The sequence below is a fragment of the Plecotus auritus genome (assembly GCF_963455305.1).
Source record: "Plecotus auritus genome assembly, chromosome: 5".
NCBI lineage: Eukaryota > Metazoa > Chordata > Mammalia > Chiroptera > Vespertilionidae > Plecotus > Plecotus auritus.
The window spans coordinates 40,372,624-40,392,658 of record NC_137776.1 but is presented as its reverse complement, the minus strand read 5'-3'; the positions used below and the strand labels follow the sequence as shown (position 1 = coordinate 40,392,658).

The following is a 20,035-nucleotide window of genomic DNA, read 5'->3' as shown; positions in this document are numbered from 1 at the left end:
TTTATAAAACTGAAATGCACAGCATTATGACATTTCTATAGCATTTTCTAATACAAAGGGTAGTTTCAAATACATTACTTTATTCATACTACAGAATGACACTATGAGACTAGGCAGGAGGATTCTAAAATCTTTCAAGTATCCACATGTTTATTCATCCCTTCACACAAAATAGAAAACATGTTTATATAAATATTTAGTAAATATATATACTGAAATGGTTCTATAAGCAAAAGATGCAATTTTATAATTTTGCCTGTGGGGGGAGTGTTAGGCAATAATTAGCCATTCTGCACAAATATGTAATATTCTAATTTTATGTCAAAATAAATATAATATTCAATAACATTTACAAATTTAGGGGAAAAAAGCCCAAGAACATAATCTTTTTCTCTCCCACACAATTGTTTTAAGAAGAAAACCATATTCCGATCATTAACTCTGCCTTAGGTCAAGCCTCTGTACCAGTTTCCGATCCTCCTATCTGTCTCTCTGTCTTCCTACTCTCTATTCTGCTGGCAGAATCATTTTTGCTGAACCAGATTACAACTCTATAAAACATTTATACCCATTCCGGATCAATGCCTGATGAATAAACTCCTGAGGGTAGCATTAAGATCCATCCATAATCCGGACTCAAACTTCCTCTTGTATTCAATCCTGGGGGCCTTCAAAGATGCCCATTTGCCTTTTTATCTCCCTAACAGGTCCCAGGATCAGTTCAGGTATTCTCAGCCTTCAGGAAAATGGGGTCCCACCGTCAGCCCAAGGGAAGGTTATAGAGAGTTAAGAGATCGATTGCTCCAGGTTGGGCATACATACTACACTGGGACAGTCAATCTAAAAGGAAGAAATTTGAATCTTTTTTCAGGATTAAAGCATTTTGGATCTCTCACATACACATACCTCTTCCCACCCCACTAGATTTGAATAAAGAAAAATCCAATCCACTGGCAACCATTTTATGATGATGGAAACTACCAGATTTAAGATAAAGTCAAAACTAAAAGGCAGAGCAAAAGTACTCCCTGGATATTATGGGTACAACACACACACACACACACACACACACACACACACACACACACACACACACACACACACACACACCACCTGTATGTGCCTGCTAGCTGGCCTACCTTCCCTCACTTTTCTTCTGCTATGTATGCACAGAAAACCATTCTTTGCCTTTTCTGACCCTCCAAAACTGCCCAATTCAAATACTTTGAGTCTTCTGGTCAAAATTAATATCGCCCTTTGAGGCACCATAGTTCTGTTATGTAAATACCTATTTGCGTCCCTAATGACCTATACAGGTCACTCCGGAACAGGTTGTCTATCTTATTCATCTCCCATTCTGCACAGTGTTTAACACAAAAACTCAACAAGAGCTTCTTGAACTGAATGATATATAGTAATATCCACATAAAACTGTTCTGGATATTAAATCAAAATAATATAAAACAAAATAATTTTAATGAGTTTGCCAATAAGTTTATTCCACTCATCCTAATATGAATTTCAAACTGTTCCTTCTGCCAAACTTTCAACATCTTCAATGGGAAAGAATGATAGATTTGTATTGTTTCTTTTGCTTATAGTCATTTAAGTAAGCCAAAAGCCACATGATGAAAGGGTTATTTCTACCTCTTATTTTAATTTTTGAGACTTTACCAACCAGCACATTTTTTAATTTTTAACTTTATTTCTATTGGTGACACTATTACAGGTGTCCCCATTCCATGCCCCTCTTTGCCCACCTCCACCCAGCCCCCGCTCCCTCCTCCCTCTGGCCATCACCACATTGTTGTCAGTGGCTATGGGCTATGGTTCTTTGGCTCCAACTTAATTTTAATTCAGAAATTTCTCTTGTGTTTTTTATGTTCGTTTCTCTTGAACTTCTTTTGTTGTAGTAGCCTTTTCAGGTGGCTGACCTTCCCACAATGATTGCCTTTTCTTTCTTGTTTTCTTTTTATTCTTAGAAACTTCCTTCTACCCCAATTCATCAATCATGAGGTGTGGGCTTCACTAACGTTAGGAACATTGGGAAACCCCTATGCTGTGGTCACAGCTGAGCAAAGCCAGGTCACTCAGGAATTTATCACTGGAATGAGGTGATTCCAAGCGCACTCCAGCCTTGCCTCTGAGCAGACTTATCACTCAGTACTCTTCATAAATTAAAATTTGCTACAAATTTACACTGTGTATTAGTAAAGCTACATAGAAGTAAAACCAGAAAAAAATGAGGGTATATTTAACAATAGTAGCATCAACCCTCCTTCTCAGTCCCACCTCCCTGTGGGAAAAATAATCTTGTCTCAAAATAATTTGGTTACCAAATTCAAAAAGTTGAAAAAGATTTTACTAATCTTCTTTCTATTAACTTCAGAAGTAGCAAGTTTCTATTTTCTTGGGCACAAACCTAAGCACCTTTCTTACTTTAGACAATGGATTTAAGCTTCTGGCTTCTTTAAATTCATCTAAAACCAGCAGCTAAGTGCTTAGTATTGACCTAACCAGCAGGGGTCAGAGTCAGAACAAAAACCACCTAAGGAAGGATTCCATGGAAAGACATCCAACATTTAAGTCAACAAATGTCCATTGCCTGCCAAGTTGCAGAAATGATGTGTAAATAGAAGACATGTCAACGAAGATATCAAAAAGCAATACCTAGTGACTTTTAAAGTCTGGAAAACGTTCTAAAGAGAACATACTGATACTGTAATAAAAATATCACAATAAAGAAAAAATAATTAAACTTATCATCCTGAAGCTGGCTGCTGCAGAGCTTAGGAAACACTTAAACAGCTTTTGATATTACAAGTAGCTTCCTAAATTTGGATCAAGAACAAATTCAGGTTATTTTGTTTCCTTAAAGTGTGATTTTTTAATGGCAAAATTATATTCTGAAAATCACTTACTTGTTACATCAGTCTTAATTCCTGCGATCTTCAACAGTGGTTCAACCTTCTCATAATATATCTGTTTAGCTTCCTTTTTGTGGCTTTGGGGGTTAAGGAATATTTTTAATGACTTTGGTCTGTTTGAAAAACCTAAGAAGCAAGCATAAACATAATGTTACACAGTCTCTGTCAGCACTTTGTTTATTCCCTTTAAAGCCATAGACTAAATCCAATTAGAATGTTAAGGACCTATCTGAAGAGTATTTGCTAATTTTATTTGAAATCCTTACAAGAGTTTTCCTAAATATGGCATTAGCTTAAAACATTTACATTTCTTAGCAGTGAAAATAGGAATAGCCCTCTTAAAATAAATCATGAGTTATAACAAAGCATTTAATTTATGAAGGAATATGTGAATAAAAGAAACATTGTGATTATTAGGCAAGGTTTTTATATATTTACCAAATCACAAATGAAATATCCAATGTTCCTTTAGCGTGTGTTTCTGGGGAGAAAAGCGATGAACTGTAACAAATAGAAAAGCCTACTTCCTCTCCTTGGATAAATATGCTCAGAATTGGAATTGGGCATTCTGGGGGACCTCAGGGCTACCCAGGCCTGACCTGCAGGGTGAGGGAGAGCGTGCAGGGCCGGGTCAGGGCCTGCAGCCAGAGCAATGCATTCTGGGAGCTAAAAACTGGGTTTGGGTCATAGTTCAAGCCTGAGAAGGGGCCAGGGGAGAAAGGACTGTCCCCCGGGGAACCGGGAAAGCAGCCCCTCTCGGCGGGATTCGATGAGAGTGCTACCTCACAGTTGGGGCTGAGATTTGATACTACAATTTTCTGGGCTTGCAAGATGTTTATCACTTAGAACCCAGTTGGAGCAGGTGCAAAGCAAATTTTCTGTTGTTAGGAAGGGAGCAGGAGGGACACAGGAGCCAAAAGAAAGCTGCTGACCGTCTCATGGTTAGCTGCTCTGACACGGCCAAGAGTCAAGGTTAAAAAAGCTGTTACTAGCATCCGTTTTTAATAAAACCAGTACTAAAGCCGAGTGAAAAATGTTCACTACACGAAAGTCAGTTTTTTGTGCCTCCTGTAGAGACAGTATCTCATTTCCCATCATATTTGATACAATTGAATCTTTCAACAGCACATATTGTTTTGAACTCAGGGAGAGTTTGGGATGAGGAAGTGCTAGGACCATGCTGAACCCCTATGTGCTCTGTAATGGGGCCCCTGGGGTCCCACTCTCAGTAAGAGGCCTCTGTCACCCAGGCCTGAAACCTAAAAGCCATGTGCAAGTCCCTCATTCTTTTTCAATTCCTCCATTCAAATGGCTACCCAGGTTCAGCAGTGCTAACTACTGCCTCCCCTCCTTTCTGCCTCTCCTGGCCGTGGTCTCTGGCTCAGTGCTCTCCAGGACACACGGAGGCACTTTGATGTTCTCCTTCCCGCCCAGCTTGACCAGCCCTGCATTGTTCAAAAGCTGCCATGGCTCATGGCTATAGGCAGAGCGAGCCCAAAGCCCTTCACTTGACATTCAGAGCCCTCCCTCAACAAACTCCTACCCGGTGTCTGCCCTTCTTCTCTCACACATATTGAGACACATTTATTGAGCATTTGTGCTGAGTGCTGGGTAGAGGGGCGGAGCAATGAAGATATGGCTTTAAAGGAAGAAGATGCACCAATAGAAGTAGGGCAAGACAGAATGGACTTGTTCACAGAGTTGCAAGGTGCCACGGGAGTGTATGAGAGGAGGGTGGTGAATTCCTAGTAGGGACCCGGAAAAGGCTCCCTGCAGAAGGAGTACTTGAACGTGGTTTTGGACTCATGCTGTTTTCACTACTTAAAATTCCCTCCTTCCTTACACCTCACCCTACCCCTTAGCAAAAGAGCAGAGGTGGGGGGTGGAGGAAAACTAAGAAGTGCAACCAGCCTGGCAAATGCACAACGCTAAGGTAAGTGCAGGAGCTTTTCTGTTCCATTTCAGCTTCCCCATCATGCTTCAGACCCACACCCTTGCCAAATAGCAGGTATTCCACCCACCCCTCCTTATTCCGACGGTTTTTCCTTTGTACTCCACCTTATCACCATTTCTCTAAAAATTCTACCGCTTTTCCAAAGCTCACTTCAAATACCACTTTCTCGCCTTTCCCATTCACCAGCAGAATTCACCTCTCTGGCTTCTCGCTTAATACAGAAAACTCTGGTGAAATACCCACTATCTCATCTCAGGATTCTCATTAGCCAAACCTGAACAATACAAAATGGAATAAAGACAGTAATATGCCATACTAAAGGGGAGAAAGGAAACTCTGTCTTATAGTAGTATGACAACTAATAAATATGGAAGAACTTAGAGAGTTAGAAAAATCTCCATGTTCAACCATCATAACAATGGATCCAGGCAAGAATTAGCAATGGAAGTTAAAACCACCAGTGAGTTGGGGAATAAAATATTTACTTATTCTTAAACTCTGTCTCCCCTTATTATTCTCATTACCAAGGGTAAAATGTCTCCATTTACAGTTCACAACACCCTTTATGGTACAAGCGATACATATGCCTCATAACATGCAACAGAGCACCAAGAAGGACACACAACCGCTTCTGTGGTACTTCTTCCCAAAGTGCATAATGTGGATCAAACATGATGGAACACTCAGACAACACAAACTGAGGAGCATTCTTAAAATAACTGCCTTAAACTTTAAAAAAAAAAAAAATGTTGCCAGCTGGTGTAGCTCAATGGATTAAGCCTCCTCCTATGCACCAAGAGGTCACCGGATTTGGGCTCAAACCCCAGTAGGGGGCGTGCAGGAAGCAGCCAATCAATGTTTCTCTCTCATCCATGCCTCTAACTATCTCTCCCTCTCCCTTCCTCTCTCTAAAATCAATAAGGACATGTGTTGTTTTTTTTTAATGTCAAGGCTGTGAAAGGCAAAGGACCTATTCCCATGGAGGAGGTTAAAGAGATAACAAGTAAATGTAAATCATTTGGATGACAAGTGATTCCAAATCAGGTATAAAAAGAAAAAAGAAAAAAAAAAGCCCTGAAGGACAGACCTGCTGTCCTTTGCCCAGGAAAACTAGGCACCTAAGTCCAGGGCTTACTTTTATTGAAAACATGACAAAGACAAGAAACTCGTTCTAAACCCTGGAGTCTGAGTGTCAGATTAAATATCAAAATTAAGTTTGCCTCACCTGGTAAATTTATCAAAGGACTCTGCTTCATTTCTCAGGCAGAAGGTATCTAGGCACCAAATGACAGTCCCCAGATGTTATCATAAAAAGCAACTTGTGTCTCTCCCTCTTCCTGCATCATGACCGTGGGAGAACAGAAGTTTGTGAAAGTGAGAAACAGTTGATGGGCTTGTGGGGATAAGCTCATTGTACTTGAAAGCTTGTAGCCTTTGAACATGTATGTATAAAAGTGCACAAAAAAATGTCCCATCCAACCTTTGTGAAATAATCCCCTAAATAAGGCAGGAAAGAGGGTAAAATTATTGTTTAAAGATTTTCCAAAAAGATTTAAACAAAATAATTTAATTCTTAAGCCTCAGTTGGCAATAAGCCTCAGTTAACAATAGCAATAAAAACTAAATACATTCATAAGAATATTCCATTCTTTAGGTATTCTGGTAAATTGAGGTCTTTTTAACACAAATCAACAAAGCTAATTTTCCACCAGAGCCTGAATTCATTTTCTCGTTTCTCTTCCTTTTGGGTACACTTAATATGATGATTAGGAGGCTACAGTCTAAGTGTATATATATCAGGTGGCAATTTGATACCAATTTAGAGATCAGGTGGGGGATTTCTATGAATAAAGCAGAATTTTGAAACATGTTCTTCATTAGATGGAATAAAGAGATATCATTTAAAAGTCTACAACCTTCTGTCCTCCCATGCTTCCTCCTCTGTTCTGTTCAGGTCCTGGAATTCACCATGTTCCCCCACCACAGTGCCCTTGCACCTGCCCTCCCCTTTATCTGCCCACCTACACTTTCTGCCACCATACCCACTTTGTCCAATTAACCTCTACTCCTTGTTTTGACTCACCTTAGCCACTTCCCTGGGAAATCCCACATGGCCTCCTTGGCTGTGCAACTTTGGCTGGGTTATTCCCCCCTATTTGTTCTTATAGGTTCGTACACATCCCAATCCTGATACCTACAATGTTGTAATTTTATATCTATTTATTAGTTGTTCTCCCATACTGGACTGGAAACTCTCTGGGGGTTTTCTTCCATGTTATATCCCCTTATTGAGGGTATACAATAGATGGCCAAATATTTGATGACTGAATAGAAGGGTAGTGTTACCCTCGGGCCATATAGAAAACAATAATATCCATTCATTATCCACACAAAAAACTGCATGCCTGTTATTTGCCAGGCAGGGTACTAGAAGCTGAGGCTCTATCAGTGAATGAAGTAAACCTCTGCCCTCATGAAGCTTTCATGCCAATGAGGGGACACAGAAATGACCAAGAGAATTCAGAGTATGTCAAGTGGTAATAAGTCCTAAGGATAAAAATGAAGCTCTGTAATGGGAAAGAGCGAAGGCAAAGACAGAAGTGACTTGCTGGCCAGGATTATCCGATCACCCAGAACCTTGTGGGTGTTGTGACTATAGCTCGTGTTCTGAGTGAGAGAAGCATGGAGAATTCTGAGCAGTGCAGCAACATAATCGGGGGTGTTAGAAGGATCACTCCAGCTGCTGTGTGGAAAGTAGACACAGTGAGGGAAAATACTGACAAAGTAGGAACAGTGGAAATATTCCAAGTGGCAAATGATTGTGCTTGGACTGGAGAGAAGTGGAAACTAAAAAAAAAAAAAAAAAAAAAAAAGTTAGATTCCAGATATATTTTGAAGGGAGAAATGACAGGACTTGTTTACTTTTTGGATATGGTAGGTGTAAGAGAACAGTCAAAGAGTAATCAAATGTGTGGCTGGATAAAAGGAAAGTGAGGATATAAGAAGAGTAAGGACTAGTGAAAAACTTATAGAGTCAATAAATTGTGGTCTTAGTGAAACTGAAGGATTTTAGGAGTTGGGAGAGTAGAACAGGTGAGCTAGGAAGACAGAAGGCAGTAGCCATATAGTGGTTATGATGCTTGAAATTGAGACAAAGAGTTATAGCTAATCATAATAAGATTTGATGAGCTTCCATATTCATCAGAATTACCTGAGGGGCTTCTTAAATACAGATTTCTGGGTCCCAACCCCAGAGTTCTGGACTCAGTAGTCTGGGGTGCAGTCTGAGATGTCACCTTTATAACAAGCTCCCAGAAGATGCTGTTGATGTTGCTCTGGGTACCATACTCTGAGAACCACTGATCGAGAAATATGATTATGGGAGGAAGTGGGTAAAGTGAAGCGCAGGTCAAGATCTTTGAAGAAGAGGCCAAAAACTGAGAGAACTTCTACAAAACACCCAGAATTATGACAGCAGGACTGTTAGAAGGAGTGAGGTGAGGTGGGAACTAAATCTTCAGAACTGGGAGGACATGGTAGTTTGCACAAGACTACAAGTAGAGCTGGCGGTGGCTGATGGATGGAGCTTTAATGATGAGGATTTTAAAGAGAATACAGTGAGAAAATGGTCCCAAAATAGCAGTGAGATGCAAGGAAGACGTGAAAACACTGACAACACCCCTAGGACCAGTTGTATGAAACACATGGCAAAGAAAACAGCCACCACTTGAGAGGACTGTCTACTTGATGAGTAATCCAATCTCTTTCCTAAGTCGATGTCAGAATGAAAAAGATGATGAGGAGGGAATGTTTCGTTTAAATACATTCAATGAATGAGTCTTGGTTGGACACTTAACTGGTACAAATCTGCTATAAAAGACGTTTTGGAAAACATGAGGATAATTTCAATAGGGACCAAACAGCTTGTTTATAATGATATTTGGTTATTTGTGAAATGTCTGTTTTTAAAGATGCATTCTGAACTATTTCTGGCAGAAATGTCATGATGTCTACAATTTACTTTAAAACACATTGACAGAATAAAATGTTTGAAGCAAATATGGAAAAATGAATCTAGGTGATAGGAATATAGGTGCCAATTGTAATGTTGTTTTTATATTTTCTGTTTGACATTTTTTAATAATATACTAAAACATATATTGGTATCATCCTTGACTTTTTCTCTCAATATGGCCCATATCCACTAAGTCAATAAACCCAGCCAGTTCTATCTTCAAAACAAGTCCAAAATCTGACCTCTTCACACCACCTCTCCTGCTCCTATCCTGATTTAAGTCACCATGTCTCACCTGGATTATACAAATTTCCACTTAACTGGCCTCCTACTTCAATCTTTTCTCCCACTCATAGAGTCTATTCTCCACTTGACAGCCAGAATATCTATTTTAAAAGTGAGTTATATCATGTTGCTCCTTTGATTAAAATGTCCAAATGCCCCCCCCCCATTTTCCCCAGAATAAAAGTTAAAAACCATACAAAGCTGGCAAGACCCTTCATGTTCTATGCCCAGCCCCCTCTGTGACTTCATTTCCCATTACTTTGCTCCCTGCTGACTTGACTCTGAGCAGAACTTTCTTGCTCGACCTTCTGCACCTACTGTTCCCTCTGCTGGAGCCCATTTCCTTAGATATCCTATGGCTCCCTCTCCCCACTGCTTTCAGTTCTCTTCTAAAACATCACAGCCAATGGAGCCTTCCTTGATCAGCTCTGTGTAACAGCAAATACTTCCATCCCATTGCCTGGTAGTACCTATCATTTGACATCACAGAAAATATGTTTGATATTTTTCAATTTTTCTTAGAGCCTAAATGTTTGTGTCCCCTCAAAATTTATATGTTGACATCCTAATCCCCAACATGAGGTATTAGGAAGTGGGGCCTTTGGGAGGTGATTAAGTGATGAGGGTAGAGCTGTTATGAATAGGATTAGTGCTCTTATAAAAGAGACCCCAGAGAGCTCTCTACCTCTCTTTCTGCCATGAGAAGACACAACAAGAGGGCTCTTTCCAGAACCTGACCATGCTGACTCCCTGCGCTCAGACCTGCGTCCAGCCCCCAGGACTATGAGAAGTAAATTTCTATTATTTATAAGCCAACCAGTCTATGGTACTTTGTTATAGCAGCCCAAACAGTCTAGGACACCCCACTGGAATTTAAGCTACTTGAGGTCAAAGACTTTATGGTTCTGCTCTCTGCTATCTTACTAGCTCCTAGAATAGTATCTGGCACACAGTAGCTACTATATATATATACTAGAGGCCCAGTGCACAAAATTCGTGTATGGGGAGGGGACCCCTCAGCCCACCCTGCACCATCTTGCAATCTGGGACCCCTCGGGTAGGGTCCCTAGGCCTGACTGGTGATCAGGACCTATCCAGGCTTTCCTTCCCCTGGTGCCGGCAGCTGGCCCCGCCCCCACTGCTGCCACTGCTTGCCATCTGTACAGTGCTGCTCCCCCTCCCCCGCCACTGGTCGCCTCCCTCTGCGGGTGACAGGCATGGGGTGCAATCACTTGGCTGGCCTGGGCCTCCCTCTGTGGGGTGATCGCTGGCCAGCAATGCACACCCAACATAGCATCACTGGCCGGTGGCCTGGGCCTCCTTCTGTGGGGTGATCAATCACGGGACCCCCAGATCAATCACCCTGTAGAGGGAGGCCCTAACCACCCACCGTGGCACCACCAGCTGGGTGGCCTGGGCCTCCCTCTGTGGGGTGATCACGGAGACCTCCCCCTCTGCATCAATGGCCCAACCAGCTGGTGTACTGGGCCTCCCTCTTTGGGGCGATTGATTGTGGAGCCCTCCCATTGATTGCCCTGCAGAGGGTGGCCTGAGCCCCCCTCTGCGGGGTGATCGTGGGGCGATGGCGGGGCCCCCCGCGACCAATAGCATCATACAATCCTTGGCTGCCTGATGCCAGTGCGTGTCATAGTGTGGTCATCCGGAAGGTCATCCCGACAGTCATTCTGCTGTTCGGTCAATTTGCATATTATGCTTTTATTATTATAATACATATATATTAGTAGCTATATCTATACTAGCTACTGTGTGCCGTGTATGTATATACACTAAATTAATATTCTTTTGATAATAAAGTAAAAATTAAAGTATAATAAATTATAAAACTACAATTCCACTTATATTAAAAAAATATCAATCCTGAAAAAACAATCATTGAAGCAAAAAGCTTTTTTCTTTTTTGCTGTGATAAGTCCAGAAATGAAACCACTTATATTAATTCCTAAAATCAAGCTAAAGGGCTAAAGCCAATAATTCACAAAGAACCAAAGACTTATTTAGAAAAATAGGTTTTGCAATAGACATTTAAAGCCTTTGAAAGAAATATTATTAAACATGGAAAAGCTAATAACCTCATTGCTGCCAAGTTGAGCTTTTAAAAAATAAAAACTTGATCCCTATATCTCATACTTACTCTCTATAGCTACAAACTTAAAACCAATAGAAGAACTATATTTAAAAGCTGGTGAAATATTTTCTAAATTCAATTTTACAGCAGCAATTAAAACAAATACTGACCTTTTTTCTCAGAATCTAAAATAAATCAGTTTGCCTTCCAGAAACAAATAATGTTACAATAAAAATCAGAAAGTGTCCCTAGAAGAAACTGACTTTAGTCTACATGGCACTGATCGGTTTTGAAAAGCAAATTCAATAGTCATATCCTAGGCGTGGACTCAGTGCTGTCCCTTAGCCCCATCAGGGCACTCAGAGCTTCATCATCTCACAGGAGAAAGGAAAATTCAAAGAGAAGTAGGTAGCCAAGGGGGTAGCACAGGGGAGTGAAGATGATGTCGAGATAAAACGCACCAGCTGAGGCTGTAAAATGAATAGGTAAACCTATCTTCCGTGAAAAGAAATGTAACAAGAGAAAAGCTTTCGGAGACTTTGAAAACTAGGTTAGGAAGGTAAGAAATAGGAGAAACTTCTTTGAGCTTTAAGAAATTTAATTAATTTATTAATAAAAAGTTTAATTTTGTACATGGAAAATAGATATGTGCATCCTAGCCCTCTTGCCCAAACAATAAATATTTCCACATAATATAGAAATATAGTACACTATAAAGGTTTATGTAAAATCACTGGCTACAAAGAACCCTATGAAAAATATTTTTAAAATATGACAACCTTGTTCTTCTCTTATACAATGACAAACTGTTTAATACAAAAGCTGTATTGAGACATGAATTCCCTGAACTCCTGGAAAAAAAATGAATCCCAGAGTGATAATTACCATTTACTCATAATTTTTACAATAGTATAAACATCCCCAAAATAGATCATCGATGATTAAAATATAGGTATGATTCAACATGAATACGCAACTGACTTGGTCCTCAGTCCTTTGGTAACCGCTCAATTCATACTCTAGAGTACAGACCTTTTAGCACGCCGGTTTCCAATGAACCAGCAATGTAAAACAGAATGGCCAACTGTTCCTCCGTTAGTAACAAATGTGCTAATATGTACTAGTTTAAACTTGATCTATCAGTGAGTCAATGAACCATGAAGGGTGGGGGTTAATCAGGGTGTTTTCCAAACAAAGGCTCCTGAGAGCTGCAGGGACGCCACTCCCAGACACACATCTGTGCTGTTTTGAGTGCAGCACGATGGAAATGGCATGGCGTTCGTTCATCAAAATTAAGAGCCCAGGACCTTGTCATAGTCCTGTGTGTCCTCACAGCCATTTTACACAGAAAAGCAAGCAAGTTGTTGCAAAGAACAAAGCCAAACACAGGAAATAAAGACCTCCCTTTTGCCACAAATCTCAGGAGCTATTAATATTAAACTATACTCAGTTAATGTGTAACAGTGTTGATAAAAGCCTAGCCTTTCACACATAAGATCTGACAACTTCCCAGTGGAGCTCAGCGTTGGAGATACTTTATATTAAGTGATTTATATTAAATGCACCAATTTCACTTTACTATCAGCAAAAGCTTCTTGATGTGCATCTTTACACATACAGATGAAAATAACTCAATGCTATATGGTTTACTTAAAGTAACAAACAAGCCCACTAACTTCACACACAGCCCACCAATGTGACATATCTTTCTAACAGCTGCAAGACTGAATACCAGTTAATAGAAAAAAATCACCGGTTGGTAGTACCTCAATACTTCAGTATTAATTAATAAAGGGGTCAAGACTATGTAGATAGAGCAAAAGTACACAAGCAGGAAGGAGATCAAAGAGAGAAGAAGGAAAAAAAATCTAACCAAATATATCATCCATTTATTTTTACCAGATTTTTATAATCTATAAAGTGAATTTTAATTTATTTTGGAAGACATTTCCATATTTGGCTGGTGAACATGGAAAAAAAGGGTCCAAATCATCTGGAAGGGAAGTTATTCAATATCTAACTAAACTACACATGCACTTACACTTTAACCCAGAAGTCTGCTTCTATAAAGTTACCCCCAAGCTACAATAGGTACAAATGTATTTATTGCAGCATTATTTGTGATTGAAGATATGAGAAATAATAAAAATGTCCAAACATTGACATGTATTAAATAAAGTATGGTACAGACCACACAATGGAGTCTTATATAGCTGTAAAAATAATAATAATAATAATAATAATGAAGCACTCTATGAAGTACTATGGACTGATTTTCAGTATATGTAGTTAGGTGAAAAAAGTAAAGTGCAGAAGAGTTTTTATGGTAACTTTTTATGTAACAAAGGAAATTTTTTAAATGCACATATCTGGTAATTTTGCAAAAAGAAATATAGCTCAACCCGGCCGGTGTGGCTCAGTGGTTGAGCATCGACCTATGAACCAGGAGGTCACGGTTAGATTCCCAGTTGGGGCACGTGCCTGGGTTGCGGGCTCAATCCCCAGTTGGGGGCATGCAGGAGGCAGCCAATCAATGATTCTGTCTCATCATTGTTGTTTCTATCTCTCCTTCCCTTCTCTCTTCCTCTTGGAAATCAATAAAAATATATTTAAAAAGAAAGAAAGAAATATAGCTCAGATAAACCAGAAACTAGTAGAATTAGTTACCTATAGAGGGATGAGGTGGAAAGAACACTAGAAGAAGTATTTTTTCCTTTGGAAACATGTTTCTGCACTACACAATAAAAAAAAAAAAATCAAATCAATGAGGATGATGGAGAAAATAAAAATAAAACCGAAAACTGAATATACTAGTAAACAGAAACCAAACCAACTACATTTCAGATAAATGACAAAACTATTAATATTAGGAAGGGAAAAAATTAATCCATATAATTTGTGAATGCAGAACTTGAAATATATGCCTTCAGTCTAGGGCATAGAAAAAAGAACCACCAACAAACCTTGAACTAATTTTAGTAGGTTTATTTTTGATAGAGGTATGGTCGCAGCGGTTCTGAAACTGTTTTGTGTATGTTATGTGACTGGGCAAATAGACAAATGTTGTTGTTGGGAGTCAGAGTTCTCACTTATGGAAGAGGGGAGATACAAATATGGAAAGGAGAGAAACAAGAAAGAATCATATAGGCTTGGATTACAGTCTAATAAGGTGTCACCTATTAAGCCAACAATTAGAAAGTGAGGGACCGTGATATTTTGTGTAAGAGGCCTGAAAAGTGCCACCAAACCTAATGGAGGACGGGCCTGATTTTGCTGTGTGGCTCAACTTCGCAGAGGATTTGCTGGTCATACAGGGCCTTCAACTGCAAACTGAACTTCGCTGGGCAAACAAGAGACGAGACACACTCTCAACAGACAGATTCCTAGCTTTGCCACTTAGCAAGTGGGAAGGCACTGAGGTACCATAGGACCCAGCTGGCACAGATGAGCACAGGCAGAGCCCAGGAGCCTGACCACACAGTAGGCTTCACCTTCACCTTTCCTCTTTTCATTGGAAAAATAACTAAAGTGTCTGACTAGTAGAAAACAGAAAACATAATTCTTCAAGATACATAATGTTCTACTTGCATTAATTTTTCAAAGAATAAAATTTTTAAAAATAGATGTTTTCTCTTGAATGATGAGAAAATATGATTGATTTGAAAATATCACAATGCTACAGCATATAGTGATTGCCAATATCCACCTACTTGCCTTAAGTTGTAATAAATATATTTATACAAGATTACAATAAAATTCTACAAGCAATATAGTATCTAAATATGACACAATTTCAAAACCATTAATGGTAGTCTAATGAATGCCACGGAGATTAATAATAATTTGTCACTTAATATGAAATATGTATTTTCTACTTATACAAACTAAGAATGATGCTTTATTATTTTTTACTTCATTTCTTTCCAGTGAAAAAGTCGTTAAATGATAATCCATTATATTTGCATCCTAGAATTGATCCAATTTCTATCTTTCTTGCATGCTGTAAGCCAGTGGTGGGCAAACTCATTAGTCAACAGAGCCAAATATCAACAGTACAACGATTGAAATTTCTTTTGAGAGCCAAGTTTTTTAAACTTAAACTTCTTCTAATGCCACTTCTTCAAAATAGACCCGCCCAGGCCGTGATATTTTGTGGAAGAGCCACACTCAAGGGGCCAAAGAGCCGCATGTGGCTCGCGAGCCGCAGTCTGCCGACCACGGCTGTAAGCATTTGTGTTTTGCAAAACTCTGCTAAAGATAAAGCCTGGAAATCAGTCACAAATCAGTGTATTAATATGTGTTTTTAAATTCCTTTAAGCTAGTAAAAAGAAATATCTGCAAATTTTTCATAGTGCATGCTCAATTCATTCTAAGGCATTTGAGAAACCTTAATTTATAATGGTGACAGTCATGATGAGAAATTTTTAAGAATTAAGAAATGCATTTTATTGTTACTGCTCACCCTAAATATTTTTAAAATACGTTCTTATTAATTTTAGAGAGAGAAAGGAAAAGGGAGAGAGATAGAAAAAATATATATATTGATGTGAGAGAGAAACATGGATCAGCTGCCTCCTGCACACCCCAGTAGGGGGATCGAGCCACAACCCGGGCATGTGCTCTGACAGGGAATGGAAGCAACCTTTTGGTGCAAGGGACAACGCTCAACCAACTGAGCCACGCTGGCCAGGGCTCACCCTAAATATTGAGCGTGAGCTGTAGAATTCAAATACTGTAGAGTTCTGAATCATTAATGTTGGAAAAATAACGCAAGAGAGGAATAATCTTCAAATAAGATGATGTAGCTCTTTTCTAACAAGAAAAGTGAAAATTTTTGGGGGGGATAAAGTCTAAACCATCCAGTATATATAATATATTTAACGATGGTAGAATATTCGACTGGCCTGGTAGACAAGAGAATGAACAGAGGTTAAGGGCTCATGCTCCAGACTCAGACACACAGATTTGTCCCCAGTTCCTCTACTATATACGAGCTGTTTAACCTCAGGTTAGCCAATTTTTAAACTATATTAAGCCTTAGTTTTCTCATGTACAACCTAAGAGATGATAATGAGAATAATAATTTACTTAATTCTACTATTTGCTAAACCATATGGTATTTTAATTCTTCAGACTTAACAAAACACACAAGTATTATTTCTTTTTTATGAGAACATATTTGTAGTTCTTGATGCTAGTATTGTAAGATGTAATGAGCTAATTTATAAAAATTGCGTACAAAAGTGGCACATAGTAAATGATTAATAAATGTCAGTTATTAAGATTTCAATTTTTAAAATAAGGACTTCTCTGTAATTCAGCAAAGGAAAAAATGTTTAATTTATTTAACAGCATAAAAACAATTCAACATTTTACTGGCTACATTTAAAGAATTCCTTATTTAGCCTTTTGAATATAATCACTTAAGATATGGCAAAGCACACTTAATTTTTTTTTTCTCCAGAGGAGAAATTTTGTTACACAAAATATATAGTCAAAGGACTTTTATCTAGCAAAAAGATTGTGAAATATACCAGAAACAACTTGAGAATGAATCCACCTCAACTCTTATTTTCAATATACTCAGTGACTAAAGCAGGAATACAATTGTCTTCTATCAGACACCAATTACTTGTTTTTAAATATAATTTATTATAATGAATTATGTACAAAAATAGATTCCTTCGTTAGGACAAAAATGCTGTAGAGGCCAGTGAGAAACACTTGGGGAGATGGCTTGTATCATGCATTCCAAGTATACACAGCATTAATAGTCTATAAGGGAAAATTGTAATTTGACTTCAGCTAAAAGAGTAATGGCTGTGAGTTAGAGCTGATGTTATTAAGAAAAGAAATTTCAAGTGACAAGAGAAACCCTAGGCATGCCTCTGTCAGTCTTTAACAGGCTTTTCCGAAGCAGTCCCAAGGCATAAGTGTGATATCACAAGACCAGGAATAGGTGTTGGCTAACCTTTAAGACTATTTAATATAATAAGAATATATAATTGTCCTGCACCCACAATTAATCCTTACAAAGGCAGCTTTGGTAAGAGTGGAGTGCAGAGTTTTATATATGTTCATTAAATCAAACTTGTGTTGTTCAAATTTTTGACATCTGTGGTTCTTGGCCCTGGCAACACTTTAGGATCACAGAAGGGACTTCTAAAGGCAACGCATGCCTCTGTCCATCCAGACGTATTTAATCAAAGCCCCAGAATTTTCAGACTCAGGAAAACTTCAAAGCAAACTTTCTTTAACTCAATTTCAATCTTTCATTTGATAAAATACATTTTTCTTATTTGCAAATTGATTGAAAAGCAATATCTCATAAAGTTATAGAAAGGAAAATACTTAAATATATAGGGTGTCAAAATGTATAACACACTTCGAATAATTATAAAGTCAGTGTTTATTAAAATACATTTCATTTCAAAATTGAGCTATCAGCTGTTACAGTGTGTATACATTTTTGGGGGGACACCCTGCATATTTAACAAGTAACTTCTATTGAAAAGAATAAAGTTACATGGACAATCTCTGGTAGTTCAACCTCTGTGATTGCCATAATGAGTACCTAACAAAATCATGAGGTCTCAGTGTGCCTGAAGGTGAACAAAAACAGGCATGACAAGGTGAAAATATACTGATAGGTTATCATCCTAGAAATGACTAAAGCAGAGGTTTTCAAATGTTTTTGCTTTAAAAGTTGTAAACAAGGCCTTACTGAGAACTACTAAATATAAAACAGATCAATGAGGAGGTACACTGGCTCAGGAGTGAGTGGCAGGTGTGGGTCCTACCCAGTGAGGCATGTCCTGGGGGATGGTGGTGACACTCCACAGAGCGCAGTTTGAAACCGCTACAGGAGGCAGACGTCACGTGATCTCTGTTGGACAGAGTACTCCAACTGGGATTGGACTTCAGTATTTACATGTAAATGAGGTAATACATATTTAATCAGTTTTCACATTACTATAATATACATTGCTAGTAAAAACATATTCAGAAGTGGCATGCATGATTTTAATGTCGAACTCAACTGGTCATAAAACTAAGTCTCGGATCACTTTTTCAGTGCTTCAAGAGAGAAACTACCCATATTTCAGAAATAATGCTCTTGCAGTAAATAACTTGTCCCTAAGGAGACAAGTGTTGCCAACTCAAAGAGTGCACAACCAAATGTCTGAAGCTATCATACTTTTGACATGTTAACAACTGCTCATTTTAAATAATCATTATAATGTTGATTTCCAGTTTATTTTTGCTTATAAGTACATCATTTGGCAGCATATCCAAGTAAAACTCCACATCATTCTGTTCTTCTGCTAAGAAAAAATATCTTCCTGGTTCACAAAAATATGATTGATGACATAGCTTGGATTTTTTTTAAAGAACCCAAAATATATTACACCATGATTTTCTTACATAAGACAACATAAGTATTAAGCAAAAATCAATGTTTTTACAACATCTGAGTTTTGTCTATCAAGGAACGCATCCAATTAAGACCAAATTATTATCACATGGAAAACAGATTTGACATCTAGTGGGAAACTAGAAAAAATTACTCATATGTAAATAATTTTTCCATTTTCCTTATTTTTCATAGCTGAAAACTGAGTGAGGCTGTTGAGTGAGAAGATAAGAGCAGGCTTCATTACAAGGACAAAATATTTAAATAAATATGGCTCATTTATATTTGCCTATTTATAAAATTACCAGGTAGAAATGCAACAGAAAATTATCAGAAATAACTCAAACAAGTGAGTGCTAAAAATACCTTTGTTAATTGTCTCTGGGTAACCATTAAGTACTACACTAATAAAAGAGAAACATGCAAATTAACCATCACTCTGCTACACCCACAAGCCACGCCCACCAGCCAATCAGGAGCGAGTATGCAAATTAACCCAATCAAGGTGGCGGCCAGCCACGGAGCTAGACCAAGCAGCAGGCTTGGGTTGCCCCGGCAATGGAGGAAGCCAAGCTTCCCACCCTGGCTGGCCCTGGCCTCCCCTCAAGGCTACAAAGTTTCAATTATAGAAGATAAATAAATCTCAACAAAAATGGCAGTGGCCATGGAACTGGAGCTGAGCAGGAGGCTTGGGTTGCCCCCGGTGATGGAGGAAGCCGAGCTTCCTGCCCTGGTGGGCCCTGGCCTCTGCTCAAGGCTACAAAGTTTCAATTATAGAAGATACATAAATCCTAGATACTTGCTTCCAGCTGGCCCTGGTCTCCACTCAAGGAGGCGCTGGAAAAAAAAAAAGAAAAAGAAAAAAAGGAGGGGCTGGGACCTTGGGTCGCCAGAGGGTGATCAGGCCAGGATGGGATGGCAGGGGCCATTGGGAGTAAGCAGACCAGCAGGGGGGCCAGTTGGGGGTGAGCAGGCCGTCAGTGGGGGTCAGTTGGAGGTGATCAGGACAGCGGGGGGGTGGGGGCAGTTTGGCAGTTTGGAGTGAGCAGGCCAGCAGGGGACAGTTAGGGGTGAGCAGGCCAGTGGGGAGGAAAGGTGGGGGTGAGCAGGCCAGCAGGGGGGCAGTTGGGGGTGAGCAGGCTGTCACGGGGGGCAGTTAGGGGTGATCTGGCTGACGGGGGGGGCATTTGGGGGCTGAGCAGGCCAGCAGTGGGGGGCAGTTGGAGGCGAGCAGGCCAGCAGGCAGAGTGGTTAGGGGCAATCAGGCAGTCAGGCAGGCAGGCAGGTAAGCAGCTGGAGCCAGCAGTCCCGGATTGTGAGGGGGATGTCTGACTGCCGATTTAGGCCTGATCCC

The 20,035-nt window shown here is 39.4% G+C and overlaps 1 protein-coding gene across 1 annotated transcript in view; it reads right to left on the bottom strand.

The window, feature by feature from the left end:
* The window catches only part of CERKL (CERK like autophagy regulator), a gene marked incomplete at its 5' end in the record, with an annotated part of 107,988 nt that overhangs the window by 29,044 nt on the left and 58,909 nt on the right, over positions 1-20,035 (bottom strand). The window contains one exon of the mRNA XM_080670800.1: positions 2,922-3,053. Coding sequence (XP_080526926.1) covers positions 2,922-3,053 — 132 coding nt within the window. The remainder of the gene's footprint in view (positions 1-2,921; positions 3,054-20,035) is intronic.